The sequence below is a fragment of the Heterodontus francisci genome, unplaced genomic scaffold (genome assembly GCF_036365525.1).
Source record: "Heterodontus francisci isolate sHetFra1 unplaced genomic scaffold, sHetFra1.hap1 HAP1_SCAFFOLD_631, whole genome shotgun sequence".
Classification (NCBI taxonomy): Eukaryota; Metazoa; Chordata; class Chondrichthyes; order Heterodontiformes; family Heterodontidae; genus Heterodontus; species Heterodontus francisci.
In genome coordinates, this window is record NW_027141253.1 from 371,002 (window position 1) to 390,256 (window position 19,255).

General features: G+C 44.2%; 1 protein-coding gene across 2 annotated transcripts in view; it reads right to left on the minus strand.

The window, feature by feature from the left end:
* LOC137362542 (butyrophilin subfamily 3 member A1-like) overlaps positions 1–19,255 on the minus strand; it is a 142,087-nt gene that overhangs the window by 68,794 nt on the left and 54,038 nt on the right. For both annotated transcript variants that reach the window (XM_068026930.1, XM_068026931.1), the window contains exons 3-4: positions 12,548–12,895; positions 2,461–2,742 (exon numbers count right to left, since the gene is read on the minus strand). In XM_068026930.1, the coding sequence (XP_067883031.1) occupies positions 2,461–2,742; positions 12,548–12,895 (630 nt within the window). The remainder of the gene's footprint in view (positions 1–2,460; positions 2,743–12,547; positions 12,896–19,255) is intronic.

Genomic DNA, 19,255 nt, shown 5'->3' on the forward strand with positions numbered 1-19,255 from the left:
GTTTTGTGCCACCTGCAAATTTTGAACTTGTTCCCTGTACACCCAAGTCTAGGTCAATAGTATATAACAAGAAAAGCAGGGGTCCTAACATCGGCCCCTAGGGAACCCCACTGCATACCTTGCTTCTGTCCAACAAATAACCATTCACTACTACTCTCTGTTTCCTGTCACTCAGTTTTGTATCCACGCTGCCACTGGCTTCAAGTTTGCTGACAAGCCTAATATGTGACAACTTATCAAACAATTATACCTCCCTCATTAACCTTCTCTCATTACAGCCACCCCTCCTCCTTTCTTTCCTTCTCTATCTTTCCTGACTACCTTCTATCCAGGAATATTTAGTACCTAATCCCGAGATTAGATTAGATTAGAGATACAGCACTGAAACAGGCCCTTCGGCCCACCGAGTCTGTGCCGACCATCAACCACCCATTTATACTAATCCTACACTAATCCCATATTCCTACCAAACATCCCCACCTGTCCCTATATTTCCCTACCACCTACCTATACTAGTGACAATTTATAATGGCCAATTTACCTACCAACCTGCAAGTCTTTTGGCTTGTGGGAGGAAACCGGAGCACCCGGAGAAAACCCACGCAGACACAGGGAGAACTTGCAAACTCCACACAGGCAGTACCCAGAATCGAACCCGGGTCCCTGGAGCTGTGACGCTGCGGTGCTAACCACTGCGCCACTGTGCCACCCTTTTTTGAATTCAGTCTCTGTTAATGCCGCAACACCATATTCCCATGTGGCAATCTGCGCCTGCAGCTCACCAACCTTATTGACCACACTTTGTGTATTTACATACATGCACTGTAAACCTAATTTAGACATTATTGCATCCCCTCTTACTCTCATCACATCTAATATCTTACTATTTCCTACTCTAGTGCCATATGCTTCTCCCAATCATTTGTGCACCTTGTTCATCCTCTCCAATATCATCTCCTGGTTCCCATCCCCCTACCAGGTTAGTTTAAACCCACTTCAATAGCACTAGCCAATCACCCCACGAGGACATTGGTCCTGGCTCTGTTCAGGTGCAAGCCGTCCGCCCTGTACAGGTCCCACCTCCTCTAGAATTGGTCCCAATGTCCCAGGAATCTAAAGCCCTCCCTCCTGCACCATCTCTCCAGCCACACCTTCATCTGCTCCATCCTCCTATTTCTATACTCACTAGCACATGGAAATACTACCTTGGAGGATCTACTTGCTAGTCCTGCTTATTAATATTTTTACGAGCTCCCTAAAATTTTCCTGCAGTACTCCAGCCCACTTTCTACCTATGTTGTTGGTACTGATATGGACTACGACAACTGGCTGTTCACCGTTCTCCTTCAGAATGTTCTGCAGCGACTCAGTGACGTTCTGGACCCTAGCACCAGGGAGGCAACATCCTGGATTCACAACTCGAGATGCAAAAACGTCTGTCTGTTCCCCTAACTATAGAATCCCCTATCATTGTTACTGTCCCAATCATCCTCCTGCTCCCCAGTACAACTGAGCCACCTGTGGTGTTGTGGACTTGTCTCTGGCTGTATTCCCAGAGGAACAATCACCCTTACCAGTATTCAAATACCAATTAGAGAGCAAGATGCACTCAGGGGACTCTGGCACTTCCTGCCTGGTCCTGATTTTGTGTCTGGTGATCACCCTGTCCCTCTCTGCCTGCACACCTGTAAGCTGCAAGGTGACTACCTCTAGAAACGTGCTATCTTAGTCTCGTGGATGCACCGCAGTGACACCAGCTACTGCTCCAGATCCGAAACCCAGAGCTCAAACTCCTCCAGCTGACAACACTTCCTGCATATGTGGATTCCCACATGGAACAGGATGTGCATCCAAGGGACTGAGATGCCCTTCTATTTGTTAGAGTACTGACTAAACTTGTCAGAAATAAAAGTCTTTAAAAAAACTGAAGATTGAATTCCTAAAACCTGACTATTTTTAGACCTGAGTTAATTAGTCTAGTTCCTCATCTTAGACCCTTTCCTCAATACTTACCCTCATTCTCGATGTTAGTTTCCTCGGATCCTGCTGTTCCTTCCTCGCTGCACTGATTCTGACTTCACTCTGACCTCACTCTTTCAATTTCTGCCTATGTTGAGTTGTTCTCGCTCCACTTTCACACTTTCTGGGGAAGTCTGCACTGCTGCTGTGCTTTTTCTCCCACTCCGCTCTGGCTCCACTCCTGCTCCTCTTGATCAAATCTTACCTGATGTCACTTTTGTTCAGCTCACACACTGACTCAGACTTTCTGGACAGGACTCAATGTATACGACAGAAGCTAAAATGCATCATGAATGAATCACATTCATTACTTTGATAAATATCTCCGGATGCCCCAAATCGCTTGACAGCCAATGAAATACTTTTGAAGTGTAATCACTGTTGTAATCTAAGAATTTAAATCATCATTCTTTTTAATGATTAAACATCAATTTTACAAACCTGATATCCTGATAATTGCTTCTTGTTCTGTTTTCAACTGTTCACTCCATATCAGACACCTGAACCTGTTTGTTGATTGTTTTGTTATTTCAATGTTGCTCTGGACGTCTCCAAGACCATTAGAGTCCTGCTGGTATCTTGTTTCAGCCTGTATTAAATTATCTCCATCCTCACTCATCCACAGTATCTCCGGTTCAGGATACCATCCACTGGATTTACACACAAGCTGGATTCCATTATTATGATATTGTTTCATCTGAATCCAGGGCTTACGCCCCAATCCTGTAATCAACAGTGAATAGATTCAGAAAGAACTATTGTTAGGAACACTTCCTATAGCCTGTGGGAAATATTCATTTAATGTTATTGATAAATATTTAATCATAGTCCTGGAATAATGTGACTTTAATGGGATTCTGAACTGAATCTCAAAATATATTGTTATAGAACAGTGATGATTAAATAATTAATGTAAATCAGAAATCAGTTGTTCAGACTGATTAACTCCCACCTGCGTGAGGTGACAGAGGACACCTGATCCCAATGGGATTGTACTCCAGCCTGGCATAAACACCTTCAAGAGGAGATAAAGGAGAAAATCGATGGACCATAAAAATCCATATATTACTGACCAAATATACATACACTTGGAGGCAGATGATACCTATAGACACTAGAGTAATAATTCTGGTGGTGCCAATGGATTTTCAAACTTCTCCTGTCATGCTCTCTGTGTTCTGACCCCATTCCAAGTCCTGGGTGTGGGGTTATTTCTATATTAGGGTCAGACACCTGCAGCAGTAGCAGTGCCCACCCAGCAGTCCTCTTGGGATATCGATCAGGTATGTTCCAATCAGGTGGTAATGACACAATGCCATCAACTGGCACATTTTACATCATTACCACCTCAGCAATGATGGACTGAAGACATATTTATCAGTGTTGTTAAGGAAGGCAAACAATCTGATGGCAAAAGAATATATTCACGCTGAATTGACACTAAAACATTGGTAGGTTTTTCCGATTTATTGGTGCCTGGAAAAGTGTTGCTGAGCTCCCAGGGGCTGTCTATCTCTGAAAGATTCTGCAGGCACCATCTCCCCCAGCAGCAGCAGCAGCTATTTCTCACAACCACACCCCCATGGTGAGCTCCCAAGCACAGGCAGGAATCCTGTATAACACATTTACAGAAGGTTAACCCTGGAAATTTCACCAGTGTTAGCAGTGGATCAGCACAGTGCCCACCCTGCCACGCTTCTACCAGGATCAAACCACAGATGAAAATCCCTGCCTGTAATCTCAATTTTTTTTAATGTTCATTCATGGAGTGTGGGCGTCACTGGCCAGGCCAGCATTTATTGCCCATCCCTAATTGCCCTTGAGAAGGTGGTGGTGAGCTGCCTTCTTGAACCGCTGATGTAGGTGTAGGTACACCCACAGTGCTGTTCGGAAGGGAGTTCCAGGATTTTGACCCAGTGACAGTGAAGGAACAGTGATATAGTTCCAAGTCAGGATGGTGTGTGACTTGGAGGGGAACTTGCAGGTGGTGGTTTTCCCACACATTTACTGCCCTTGTCCTTCTAGTTGGTAGAGGTCATGGGTTTGGAAGGTGCTGTCTAAGGAGCCTTGGTGCATTGCTGCAGTGCATCTTGTAGATGGTACACACTGTTGCCACTGTGCATTGGTGGTGGAGGGAGTGAATGTTTGTGGATGGGGTGCCAATCAAGTGGGATGCTTTGTCCTGGATGGTGTTGAGCTTCAAGTGTTGTTGGAGCTGCACCCATCCAGACAAGTATTTCATCAGAGCCCTGACTTGTGCCTTGTAGATGGTGGACAGGCTTTCGGGAGTCAGGAGGTGAGTTACACACTGCAGGATTCCTAGCCTCTGACCTGCTCTTGTAGCCATGGTATTTATGTGGCTACTCCAGTTCAGTTTCTGGTCAATAGTAGCCCCTAGGATGTTGATGGTGGGGTGTTTAGCGATCGTAATGCCATTGAATGTCAAAGGGAGATGGTTAGATTCACTCTTGTTGGAGACGGTTATTGCCTGGCATTTGTGTGGCACGAATGTTACTTGCCACTTCTCAACCCAAGCCTGGATATTGTCCAGGTCTTGCTGCATTTCTATATGGACTGCATCAGTATCTGAGGAGTCGTGAATGGTGCTGAATATTGTGCAATCATCAGTAAACATCCCCACTTCTGACCTTATGACTGAAGGAAGATCATTGATGAAGCAGCTGAAGAAGGTTGGGCCTAGGACATTATCCTGAGGAACTCCTGAAGCTCAGATGATTGACCTCCAACAACCACAACCACCTTCCTTTGCGCTCGGTACGACTCCAACCAGCGGAGAGCTTTCCCCAATTCCCATTGACTCCAGTTTTGCCAGGGCTCCTTGATGCCATACTTGGTCAAATGCTTCCTTTATGTCAAGGGCAGTCACTCTCACCTCACCTCTAAAGTTCTGCTCTTTTGTCCATGTTTGAACTACGGCTGTAATGAGGTCAGGAGCTGAGTGGCCCTGGCGGAACCCAAACTGAATGTCACTGAGCAGATTATTGCTAAGCAAGTGCCACTTGATAGGACTGTCGATGACACCTTCCATCACTTTACTAATGACTGAGGGTAGACTGATGGGGCAGTAATTGACCGTGGCTTGGATTTGTCCTGCTTTTTGTGTACAGGACATACCTGGGCAATTTTCCACATTGCAGGGTAGATGCCAGTGTTGTAGCTGTCCTGGAACAGTTTGGCTAGGGGCGCGACAAGTTCTGGAGCACAGGTCTTCAGTACTATTGCCAGAATATTATCAGGGCCCATAGCCTTTGCGGTATCCAGTGCCTTCAGTCACTTCTTGGAGTGAGTGAATTGAATTGGCTGATGTCTGGCATCTGTGATGCTGGGGACTTCAGGAGGAGGCCAAGATGGATCATCCACTTGGCACTTCTGGCTGAAGATTGTTGCAAATGCTTCAGCCTTATCTTACGCACTGATGTGCTGGGCTCCCCCATCATTGAGATGGGGATATTTGTGGAGCCACCTCCTCCAATTAGTTGTTTAATTGTCCACCACCATTCATGGCTGGATGGAACAGGACTGCAGAGCTTAGATCTGATCCATTGGTTATGGGATCGCTTATCTCTGTCTATCGCATGCTGCTTCCACAGTTTGGCACGCAGATAGTCCAGTGTTGTAGCTTCACCAGATTAACACCTCATTTTGAGGTATGCCTGGTGCAGCTCCTGGCATGCCCTCCTGCACTCTTCACTGAATCACATGAAAGATATTAAAATAACAAAGACTGAGATAAACGTGGCTGATGGTTTCCAAAGAGCACAAGTTTAAACTCTTGAGAGGGTTGAGGGTTCAACTCCTGTCTTTAAGCACAATTTCTAAGATGATGATTCAGTGTCAGACTGAGTAAATGCTGCTGCCACATTGAGAGTTTTTATCATTTATTTTTCTTCAGTGAAAGAATTTTGGGTTTGAATTTGATTTAAAAGTTGTGTCTCAACAAAAAGTAAATTCATATAGTTTTTTAACACAGTGAGTAGTTGGGGTCTGGAATGCACTGCCTGACAGTTTGGTGGAAGCAAATTCAATCGAGGCCTTCAAAAGGAAATTGGAGAAGTAGCTGAAGATAAAAACTGTGCAGGGTTATGGGGTAAGGACAGGGTGTGGAACTAGATGAATTGTTCTTGCAGAGAGCTGGCACAGACTCGATAGGCCAAATGGCCTCTTTCTGTGCTGTAACCATTCTCTGATTCTATGTAAACTGCAGACATTGAAGAATGGGGATTGAAGCCACACAAGTCAGTGTGTGGAATGTGAACTCAGCAAACTGCAAACTAATTCAATGAAGGTCAACTGTCCAATCACAGACCCATTAGTCAGGATGACCTCCATTCTGTTTGGAAAAGAGCAAGAAATGTTCCCTTTCTACCCACACCTCAAAGGAGGATCAGAGATAGTCAGTTTAGTGAACAGGCCTGCAGGCAAGTCTGCTCCCTGGGGCCAGAATGAAGGATGAACCCATGTTCAGGAGTCAGTCAAATATTGAACAGAGGATAGAAAACACAGCCCTTGGTCCAGAGCTGAAAGTTAATTTGCAGGCAGTCCGATTCTTTACTGAAACGTTAGAAAGAGAGAAAGGGATGTGAAAACACATCAGTCAGTCCACAAAAAAGCTCGGTCGTTTATTATTTCTTTTCAGCTCATTTTTAGAGGAGAGGCCTGATTAAATTTAATGGATTTTTTTCTGTCACCCAAGATTAGAGAAACACATGGGAGAACAGGTGGGAAAAACATGTTAACTAGTTCAGATCACAAGGGTTTCTACTGGTAAACCTCTGGGTTACAATATTGTACAGTGAGATAGTGGGGAGTACTGGCATGCTCCTGAATGTAAACCACTCAGTTTGCTTAATGCAGTGACAAGTACCTGGCACCAGATAGAATGGGGCCAACATTGTTTTTCCTCTCTGCAGACTTCCATTGTTATTGAGGCTGGTTTCCAGTGTTATATCCTGAAGAGAGGACTGACCCAGAAACCAATGTGAAGAGTTCCCATGCAGCATTGTAAGGAATGGGCATTCCCTTCACTGAGAGTTTTATTCATTTGTTAATGGGTTATGAGCATCGCTGACAAGGACAGCATTTATTGCCCATCCCTAATTGCCCTCGAGAAGCTGGTGGTGAGTCACCGTCTTTAATCGCTACAGTCCATCTGGTGTAGGTGTACCCACAGTGCTGTTCGGAAGGGAGTTCCAGGATTTTGACCCAGTGACAGTGAACGAACAGTGATATAGTTCCAAGTCAGGATGGTGTGAGACTTGGAGGCGAACTTGCAGGTGCTGGTGTTCCCATGCATCTGCTGCCCTTGTCCTTCCAGATGGCAGAGGTCACAGGTTTGGAAGGTGCTGTCAAAGGAGGCTTTGTGAGTGGGTACAGTGCATCTTGTACATGGCACACACTGCTGCCACTGTGCTCCAGTGCTGGAGGGAGTGAATGTTTAAGGTGCTGGATGGGCTGCTAATCAAACAGGCTGCTTTGTCCTGGATGATGTCGAGTTTATTGAGTATTGTTGGATCCAGGCAAGTGGAGGTTTTTCCATCACAGTCCTGAGTTGTGCCTTGTAGATGATGGACAGGCTTTGAGGAGTCAGGAGGTGAGTTACTTGCTGCAGAATTACCAGACTCTGGTCTGCTTTTGTAGCCACAGTATTTATATAGCCAGTGCACTTGAGCTTTTGGTCAATGGTAACCCCCAGGGTGTTGATGGTGGAAAATTCAGTGATGGTAATATCAAGGGAAGTTGGAGATGGTCATTGCCTGGCACTTGTGTGGCACAAATGTTACTTGCCACTTACCAACCTCAGCTAAATGTTGTCCAGGTCTTGCTGCATCTGGACACAGACTGCTTCAGTATCTGAAGAGTTGCAAATGGTGCTGGACATTGTGCAATCATCAGCGAACATCCCCACTTCTGACATTATGATGGAGGGAACGTCATTGATGAGGCAGGTGAGGATGGTTGGGTCTAGGACACTACCCTGAGGAACTCCTGCAGTGATGTCCTGGGGCTGAAGTGATTGGCCTCCAGCAACCACAACCAGCTTCTTTTATGCTGGGTAAGCCTCCGAACAGTGAAGAGTTCTTCCTCGATTTTCACTGACTTCAATTTTTCCAGGGTTCCTCGATACCACACTTGGTAAATACTGTGTTGATGTGAAGGGCAGTCATTCCCATATCACCTCTGGAATTCAGCTCTTTTGTCCATGTTTGGCCAAAGCTGTAATGAGTTCCGGAGTTAAGTAGGCACAGAGTGACAGAATTGTTACAGCACAGAAAGAGGCCATTAGGCCCATCATATCTGTACCAGCTCTCCGAATGAGCAATTCACCTAATGTCATTCCCCGGACTTCTCCCCGAAACACTGCACATTCTTCCCTTTCAGATAATAGTTGAATTCCCTTTTGAATGCCTCGATTGAACCTGCCTCCACCACACTCTCAGGCTGTGCATTCCAGATCTTCACTCACTGTATGAAGAACTTTGTCCTCATGTCACTTTTGCTTCTTTTGCAAATCTGTGCCCTTTTGTTCCTGATTCTTTCACGAGTTGGAACAGTCTGTCTCTCTCCACTCTGAACAGACCCCTCATGATTTTCAATACCTCTATCAAATCACCTCTCAGCCATCTCTACGCCAAGGAAAACAATCTCAACTTCTTCAATCTGTCTTCATAACTGAAGTTCCACATCCCTGGAACCATTCTCGTTAATCTTTTCTGTGCTCCTATCAATACCTTCATTTATTTCCTAAAATGCGGCACCCAGAACTGGACGTAATACTCCAGCTGAGGGCAAACTAGTGTCTCATACAAGTTCAACATAAATTCCTTGCTCTTGTACTCTATACCCCTATTAATAAAGCTCAGGATACTAAATGTTTTATTGACTGCTCTCTCAACCTGGCCTGTCACCTTCAATGTCTTATGTACATATCCATCCAGGTCCCTCTGCTCCTGCACCCTTTTTAGAATTGTACTCTTTATTTTATATTGTCTCTCCATGTTCTTCCTACCAAAATGAATCACTTCACATTTTTCTGTAGTGAACTTCATCTGTCACTTGTCTGCCCATTCCACTAACTTGTCTATGTCCTTTTGGAGTTCTACACTGTTCTCCTCACAGTTCACAATGTTTCCAAGTTTCATAACATCCACAAACTTTGAAATTGTGCCCTGTGTCTAGGTCATTAATATTTATCAGGAAAAGCAAGGATCCCAAAATTGACCCCTGGGGAACTCCACTACAAACCTTCCTCCAGCATGAAGAATATCTATTAACTACTACTCTCTGTTTCTTGTCACTCAGACAATTTCCTATCCATTTTGCCACTGTCCCTTTTATTCCATGAGTTATAATTTTGCTCACAAATCAATTGTGCAGCACTGTATCAAACACCTTTTGGAAGTCTGTGCAAACTACATCAACAGCATTGCCCTCATTAACTCTCTTTGTGTTACCTCTTCAAAAAACTCCAGCATGTGAATTAAACATGATTGGCCTTTAACAAATCCATGCTGGTTTTCCTAGCGGAACCAAACTAAGCATTAGTATGCAGGTTATTACTGTGTAAGTGCTGCTTGATAACATTGTCGCCAACACCTTCCATCACTTTGCTGATGATTGAGAGGAGAATGATAGGTCACTGATTGGTCAGATTGAATTTGTCCTGTTTTTTGTAGTCCGGACATACCCGGACAGTTTTCCATATTGTTGAGTAGATGTCAGTTGTAGCTGTACTGGAACAGCTTATCTCGAGGTATGACTAGTTCTGGAGCACTACATCTCGGATGTTGTTGGGGCCCATAGTCTTTACTGTATTCAGTCACTCAGGTGATCCTTGATATCACGTGGAGTGAGTTGAAATGGCTGACTGGCATCGATGATGCTGGGGACTTCAGCAGGAGGGCAAGAAGGATCATCCATCAGTATTTATGGCTGAAGATATTTACAAATGCTTCAGCCTTGTCTTTTGCACTGTGATGATTGGCTCTGCCATCCTCGAGGATGGGAATGTTTGTGGAACCTCCTGCTCCTGTTTTTAACTGACCACCACCATTCATGACTGGATGAGGCAGGATTGCAAAGCTTTGATCTGATCTGTTGGTCATGGGATCACTTAGCTCTGTCTACTGCAACCTGCTTCCACTCTTTAGCATGCACATAGTCCTGTGCTGTAGCTTCACCAGGTTGATACCTCATTTCTCAGTATACCTTTGAACTGCACCTTGCAGGTTCTGCTACACTCCTCATTGAACCAGGATTGTTCCTTGATGGTAATGGTAGAGTGAGGAACATGCTGGGCCATGAGGTTACAGATTGTGACTGAATACAATTCTGCTGCTGCTGATGGCCCACAGTGCCTCATGGATGCCCAGTTTTGAGCTACTAGATCTGTTCTGAATCCATCCTATTTAGCATGGTGGTGGAGCCACACAACACGATGGAGGGTATCGTCAGTGTGAAGACAGGACTTAATCTCCACAAGGACTCTGCAGGTCCTGTAGGTCAGTCCTACCAATGCTGTCATGGTCAGATGCAGTTGCCAACCAGGAGGTTGGTGAAGACCAGGACAGGTAGGCCCTTCCCTCCTGTTGGTTCTCTCATCACCTGCTGCTGCAGGCCCAGTCTGGCAGATATGTTCTTCAGGACTTGGCCAGCTCAGTCAGTAGAGCAGGAACCAAGTCACTCTTGGCTTGCGGCCCCAATGATATTCTAATTGACTGGTGGGCTTTTGCTCAGATCAAGACTCCATGCATTCATCCTATGGATCTGGGAGTAAAATGAACCCATCCTCCTTCCCCACTAACCACCCTCCCACCCCTGCCAACAATTGTAACTATCTTCGAGACGGAAGATAAATCATGTTTTGCAAACTATCGAGGTATTTCCCTCTTGTCCATATCAGGGAACATCCTGACACGTATTCTCCAGAATCACCTACTTCCTGTGGCTGATGAAATCCTCCCAGAGACACAATGCAGCTTTAGATCTTCCAGAAGAACCTCTGACATGGTCTTTGTTGCCAGAAAAATCCAAGAAAAATGTTGAGAACCCCAGAAACTCTTCAGTGCATTCATCAATCTGAGTCAGTCACACGAGGCTCTGTGAATTGTGCTTCAAAGATTTGGATGTCCAAGAAACTTCATCACAATCCTGCAATTGCTCCATGATGATATAACTGTCTTGTGTGGGAGTTCTGAAACAGACATCTTCAAAATCCAGACCGGGGTCATACAAGGCTGTGTGACAGACCCCGTACAATTTACAATCTACCTGACAGTCGCTATTCACCTGATCAAAGATCAACTGCCCTCTGGTGTGAGTATTAAATACCGCCTAGATGGAAAACTCTTTCACCTCAGTTATCTCTGTGCCAAAACTAAACTGACCACCACAGACATACATGATCTACAGTTTGTGGATGACTGCAGTGTCGTTGCCCACTCTGCACCAGATTTGCCAGCTGCTCTCGATCTCTTCAATTCTACATACAAGAGACTCGACCTGTACTTGAATGTTGCCAAAACTCATATCAACCCACACCTGGTCGGCCAAATATTCCACTTCCCATATATGTTGAAGGAGACACTCTGGATTATGTTGAGCACTTTCCATACCTTTACAGCTACCTCTCTCAAAAGACCACCATTGATCAGGAGATCCAACACCAGATCAGCTGCATCAGCTCAGCCTTCTACAAACTACTGCAGCGAGTGTTTGACAACAAAGACCTCCGCAAGTCAACAAAAGTCCTAGTGTACAGAGCAGTTGTTATCCCATACTCCTGTAGTGTAGAGAGATCTGGACTGTGTATCAGAAATTTCATCAGTAATGTCTCTGCCACATCCTCCGGGTTCAATGGGAGGACGGTCGAACAAAAGCTCGTGTCCTTCTTGAAGCCAGCACCACAAGCATTCAGGTAAAACTCCTGCAAAATCACCTCAATGGATTGGACACTATGTCCAGGATGGCCGAAAACCGTCTACCCTCCAGCTCCCGTTTTCTCAACTCTCAAATGGCCAGTGTTCCGGGGAGGACAAAGCAAATGCTTCAAAGACATTCTGAAGTTCTCCATGAAGTGTGTCAGCATTGACATTGATGACTGGGAGGAGCTTTACCAACCATTCAAACTGGTGACAACTTGTTCATCAAGCTGCATCATGCTTTGAGTCCAAATAAAAAGTCTTATTGATGAGGCAGAGTGGTGACAGAGAAGGAAAGAAAAGGAAGAAAATCCTTCTCTCCGGATCCCACTACCTCATGGGACATCCTGCCCCATGTGCTCAAAGATCTGTGGGTCGAGAATCGGCCTGTTCATCTCTCACATCTCCCGAGTGCAGCTTCATGACTGGGAGCATAGGAATATGAAATTAACATGGACATGAATTATTCATTATCATGAATATTGCACCAACTGCTAAAGAAACCTATTTCTAATCTATTTGCAATTTAAACAGGAGTTTAAACACATCACTTCGACAAGTTATTAACGTGTAGGTAGATATTTACGAACCTACAACTTCCAGTGTAACTGCAGCTTCTGCTGAATCAGTTCTGTCATCAACTAAACATGTATATTCCCCTTCATCAGATACTGTTGTGTTCTTTATTCTAAGAGAAATGGTTCCTTTAGTCAGTTCCTCTCTAATCAGTTCAGTCCTTCCTCTGTAATTCTTGTGTTGAACGACAATATCATCCTCTCCATTTCTGTACACATGTACTGGTGAATCGAGACCTGATTTAAGCCACTGCACCACCATGTTACTGATGAATAGATCTGGCACAAGCTGACATTCCAATAGAGCATCTTCACCCACAATGGCTACAACAGGATGATCAGGTCCAAATACGTGGAATTGACCTGGTGAACAACAACATTTCGAAATAAAAATCAATTATTCATGTAATCTACAAAAGTCAAAATACTTTCAAAGTAGCTGATCATTTAAAATATATAGTACAACATACAAGTCCTCCAGAGCTGTACTTGTAAAACAATATGAACTCAATAAGTTATTGCTTCTGACTTAATACCAACAAATTGATCTTATTAATTTGATAGATTTCTGGAGTTTATTTGAAATTGCTTATTCACATATCAATTTTCCGTAGCTTGTAAATATTATACAGTTCTATTAGTATTCTGTCTCCCTCAGAGAAACCACCATATTGTCTCGGGGATCTTTTCCTGAACTGTATGTAGCACAGCCATTGGGGATGGTAAATAACAGTGTGTCACTGAGCAGAAGAGAGCAGGGAGTGGGTTGGATTGAAACTAAAGAAATTAGGTGGTGAAATTTCCAAACACTGTGAAAAGTATGACAAGGACAAAGCTGGACACAGAGCCCCAAACTAAAAGTGATAAAATCTATATAAAGTTCTGGTGAAAGATCTTTGACCTGAAACGTTAACATCTGTGGAAAGAGAAACAGAGTTGAGTATTTCCAGCATTTTCTGTTGTTATTACGGATTTCCAGTATTTTTGCTTTTGCATAAGGAGAGTTTGCTTTATGCAAAGTGGTGACAAACCAGTTATAAAAGGATGAAAGCAGGAGGTAAATGAACATTGTCATGGACTGTTTGCTGTTTTATTTTGGTCTGAGGATTGTCTGCTGAGGAAGATTAACACAAAGTTAAAAACACTCAGGTCCTGGGAAAGATAATGAAAATGCAGCTTTATCAACATGTCTGCCAGATATGTCAGTCACAAAACTACAGGTCGACACAAGTAAAACTTTGTTAAAAGGGAATTAATTCCACAGTGTTTATGAGGCAGAAATTCCTGTCAGACAATAGCAGAAAGTGGGCAATATCAAATCAGCCGCTCACTTTACACCCCATCCAACTTCCTGTTCCATTGAAGCTGTCAGCTCCACAAGACAAATGGCTCTTTAATCATACATGTGGGGGACACCAACCACCCCTCAAGGAGGCCATTGGCCTCTCTCAGCTTGACCTCCAACCACCCAGTCACCACCTCCCAATCACAAACCTCCCCCCAGCTCCCATAACTCTCCTGATCACAAACCTCCCCCTCTCCTGAACCCCCCTGATCATCAGGCTCCCCCCAACCGCTCAAATCACCAGCCTCCCCACCAGCTTCTTGATCACCAGCCTCCCCAGCAGCCATCCTGATCAGCAGCCTCAAGATCAGCAGCCTCACCAGCATCCCCCCCAGTCCCCCAATCGTCAGACTCCCAATCGCCAGCCTCCCAATCGCCAGCCTCCAGACTTCATGAGATAGCACCATTGAAACAGAGGAAATGACGACAGTGGATTTCTGCACACTGTGTTCCAATGGAAGGTGAATTCCATTCCGATAGGGAACTGGGATTAGCATCTAATATACATTGATCAATCAACCATCTTTAATGAAGAATATGAGAAACATCTCACCCCTGACAGTGTCATATTAAACAGTGAATTAGAGCAAGGTTGACAGTTCAGGTTTAAAAGATTAAATCGTTATATCTGAGCGGGTGGTGAAAATAGATCCCAATCAGGCAGAGTCCATTCTAAACTGGATCTGCTCCATGACCAACAAAAAGTATGACAATTTCTTGACTTGTCTGGCTATTATTGCACATTGATTTCCCAATTATTGTGACATGACAAGTCTTTAATCTGAAAGTTGACGACCAATCAAGTGGTTTGGTCACTCAAGACAGAAAATGTTCCTGAAACACTGAAAAGTGCCCGATATACAGACCCAATACTGATTTGTCTCAATTATTCTTAAACTTTCACAGTCCACACTAATGTATCAGTGTAATACTGAGTCAAATAAAGTACCTTGGGGAGAAGATCAAAATTATTTATCTAAGTTTCAAACTGGGCTATGATTTGTCAGTTTGGGTTGTCAGGATTTCCAGATGCCATGACATTATTTGCATTGTTGCAGAACTGGGACGAATATCCTCACAAGGAGATTTCTTATGCTGTTGGGGAGGGTTTAAACTAGATTGTCAGGGGGATGGGAACCTGAGAGGGAGTTCAGATTGGAGGGAAGCAAAAGTGGTAACTTGTCAGGGGTATGGGAACCAGGAGGAAATATCAGAGAGGAAAACCAAGGTGCAGAGAATACTGAGAGAGAGAGATAGCAATAAAGTAGAGAATTATTAGGCGAGGTCAGAGTAAAGTTGAAAGTAGTAAAGTCTAAATCAGGGTTAATGTGTATGTATGTGAATGCACGGAGTGGGGTTAATAAGGTTGGTGAGGTACGGGCGCAGAGTGCCATGAATATGATGTGGCTACAACAGAGACCTGGCTTAAAGAACGGCAGGCCTGGATGTTAAATATTCCTGGATACAAGGTGTTCAGGAAAGATAGGAAAGGGAAAAAAAGGGGAGGGCTGACGGTATTGATTAAGGAGAGCTTTGCAGTGCCGGAGAAAAAGGATGTCCCAGAGGGGTCGAGGACAGAATCAATTTGGCGAGAGCTAAGGAACAAAAAAGGTGCAGTTACATTGCTCGGTGTTGTATACAGGCCACCAACTGGTGGAAGGGATGTCGAGGAAAAAATTAGCAAGGAAATTCGAGAAGTGCAAAAATTACAGTGTATTTATAATGGGGGACTTTAGTTATCTAAACTTAGACTGGGATAGTAGTGGTGTAAAGCACAGTGAAGGGCAAGAGTTCCTAGAATGTGTACACCAGTATGTTTCTAGTCCAATGAGAAAAGAGGCACTGCTAGATCTGGTTCTTGGGAATGAGGCAGGCCAAGTGGATCAAGTATCAGGAAGACAGCACTTAGGGAACAGTGATCATTGTATCATGAGGTTTAGGCTGACTATGGAAAAGGACAAAAAACAGTCCAGAGTAAGAATAATTAACTGAGGGAAGGCTAAGTTCAGTGGGGTAAGAATGGAGCTGGGCGAATAAATTGGAGTCAAAGGTTGGCAGGAAAACCAGTAGATGAACAATGGGCTACCTTCAAAGAAGAAATAGTTTGGGCACAGTCAAGGTATGTTCCCTCGAAGAGGAAAGGTAGGGCAAGCAAATCCAGAGCTCTCTGGATGACAAAAGAGGTACAGATTAAGATAAAGAAGAAAAAGTGTGCTTATAACAGATGCCAGGTAGAAAATACTATTGAGAACCAGACTGAATATAGAAGGTCCAGAGGAGAAATGCAAAAGGAAATAAGAGAAGCAAAGAGAGAGCATGAAAAGAAACTGGCAGCTAACATTAAAGGGAATCCCAAAGTTTTCTATAGTTATATAAATAGTAAAAGGGTGGTAAAAGGAGGAGTGGGATTGATTAGGGACCATAAGGGGGATTTACACATGGAGGCAGAGGGCAAAGCTGAGATATCAAATGAATACTTTGCATCCGTCTTTACTGAAGAAAAAGATGCAACACAGGCAATGGTTAAAGTGGAGGTAATTCACACATTAGAAGGATTTAAAATTGATAAAGAGGATGCATTAGATAGGCTGTCTGTACTTAAAGTGGATTTAGCACTAAGACCGGGGATGAGATGCATCCAAGGAGGGAGGGAGGAAATCACGGAGACACTGGCCATAATTTTTCAATCTTCCTTAGACCCGAGGGTGGTGCCAGAGGACTGGAGAATTGCAAATGTCACACCCTTGTTCAAAAAAGGGTGTAAAGATAAGCCCAGCAACTACAGGCCAGTCAGTTTAACTTTGGTGGTGGGGAAACTTCGAGAAAAAATAATTCAAGACAAAATTAAATGGCGCATAGACAAATGCAGGTTAACGAAGGAAAACGAGCATGGATTTCTTAAGGGAAAATCATGTTTAACTAACTTGCTGGAGTTTTTTGAGGAGGTAACAGAGAGGGTTGATGAGGGCAATGCTATTGATGTGGTGAACATGGACTTTCAAAAGCTGTTTGATACAATGCCACACAACAGACTTGTGAGCAAAGTTATAGCTCATGGATAAAAGGGACAGTAGCAACATGGATATGGAATTGTCTGAGTGACAGGAAACAAAGAGTAATGGTTAATTGGTGATTTTCAGACTGGAGGAAGGTTTGTAGTGGAGTTCCCCAGGGATCAGTGTTGGGACCCTTGCTTTTCCTGATATATATTAATGACCTAGACCTTGGTGTACAGAGAACAATTTCAAAGTTTGTGGATGATATGAAACTTGGCAGCATTGTGAGTTGTGGGGAGGATAGTGTAGACCTTTTAAAGGACATAGACAAGTTAGTGGAATGGGCAGACAAGTGGCAAATGAAGGTTAATGCAGAGAAATGTGAAATGATTCCTCTTGGTAGGAAGAACATGGAGAGACAATATAAAATAAAGAGTGCAACTCTAAACGGGGTGAAGGGGCAGAGAAACCTGGGTGTATATGTGCACAAGTCATTGAAGGTGGCAGGACAGGTTGGGATCGCGGTTAATAGAGCAGACAGTATCCTGGGCTTTATTAGTAGGGGCATAAAGTACAAGAGCAATGAAGTTCTGTTGAACTTGTACAAGACACCAGTTTGGCCTCAGCTGGAGTATTGCATCCAGTTCTGGGTGCTGCACTTTCAGAAAGATGTCAAGACATTGGAGACAGTACAGAAAAGATTCAGAAGAATGGTTCCAGGGATGAGGAACTTCAATTATGAAGATAAATGAGAAAAACTAGGACTATTTGGAGAAGAGAAGGAAGAGAGGTGATTTGATCGAAGTATTCGAAGGGCTCCAGAGGGTTACAAGGTAGCCAGGAAGGAACTGAAGAATGGACTTAGGAGAGCTAGAAGGGGACATGAAAAAGTCTTGGCGGGTAGGATTAAGGAAAATCCCAAAGCGTTCTACACTTATGTGAGGAACAAGAGGATGGCCAGAGTGAGGGTAGGGCCGATCAGGGATAGTGGAGGGAACTTGTGCCTGGAGTCGGAGGAGGTAGGGGAGGTCCTAAATGAATACTTTGCTTCAGTATTCACTAGTGAGAGGAACCTGATCGTTTGTGAGGACAGCGTGGAACAGGCTGATATGCTTGAACAGGTTGAGGTTAAGAGGGAGGATGTGCTGGAAATTATGAATGATATGAGGACAGATAAGTCTCCGGGGCCAAACGGGATATACCCAAGGATATTACGGGAAGCAAGGGAAGAGATTGCTGCGCCTTTGGTGATGATCTTTGCGTCTTCACTGTCCACTGGAGTAGTACCGGATGATTGGAGGGTGGCAAATGTTGTTCCCTTGTTCAACAAAGGGAATAGGGATAACCCTCGGAATTATAGACCAGTCAGTCTTACGTCGGTAGTGGGCAAATTATTGGAGAGGATACTGAGAGACAGGATTTATGATTATTTGGAAAAGCATGGTTTGATTAGAGACAGTCAGCATGGCTTTGTGAGGGGCAGGTCATGCCTCACAAGCCTTATTGAATTCTTTGAAGATGTGATAAAACACATTGATGAAGGAAGAGCAGTGGATGTGGTGTATATGGATTTTAGCAAGGCGTTTGATAAGGTTCCCCATGGTAGGCTCATTCAGAAAGTAAGGAGGCATGGGATTCAGGGAAAGTTGGCTGTCTGGATACAAAATTGGCTGGCCCATAGAAGTCAGAGGGTGGTAGTAGATGGAAAGTATTCAGCATGGAGCTCGGTGACCAGTGGTGTTCCACAAGGATCTGTTCTGGGACCTCTGCTCTTTGTGATTTTTATAAATGACTTGGATGAGGAAGTGGAAGGCTGAGTTAGCAAGTTTGCTGATGACACGAAGGTTGCTGGAGTTGTGGATAGTGTGGAAGGCTGTTGTAGGTTGCAACGGGACATTGACAGGATGCAGAGCTGGGCTGAGAAGTGGCAGATGGAGTTCAACCTGGAAAAGTGTGAAGTGATTCATTTTGGAAGGTCGAATTTGAATGCGGAATACAGGCTTAAAGACAGGATTCTTGGTAGTGTGGCGGAACAGAGGGATCTTGGGGTCCATGTCCATAGATCGCTCAAAGTTGCCACCCAAGTTGATAGGGTTGTTAAGAAAGCGTATGGTGTGTTGGCTTTCATTAACAGGGGGGATTGAGTTTAAGAGCCGCGAGGTTATGCTGCAGCTCTATAAGGCCCTGGTTCGACCACACTTGGAATATTGTGTTCAGTTCTGGTCACCTCATTATAGGAAGGATGTGGAAGCTTTAGAGAGGGTGCAGAGGAGATTTACCAGGATGCTGCCTGGACTGGAGGGCATGTCCTACGAAGAAAGATTAAGGGAGCTGGGGCTTTTCTCACTGGGGAGAAGAAGGATGAGAGGTGACTTTATAGAG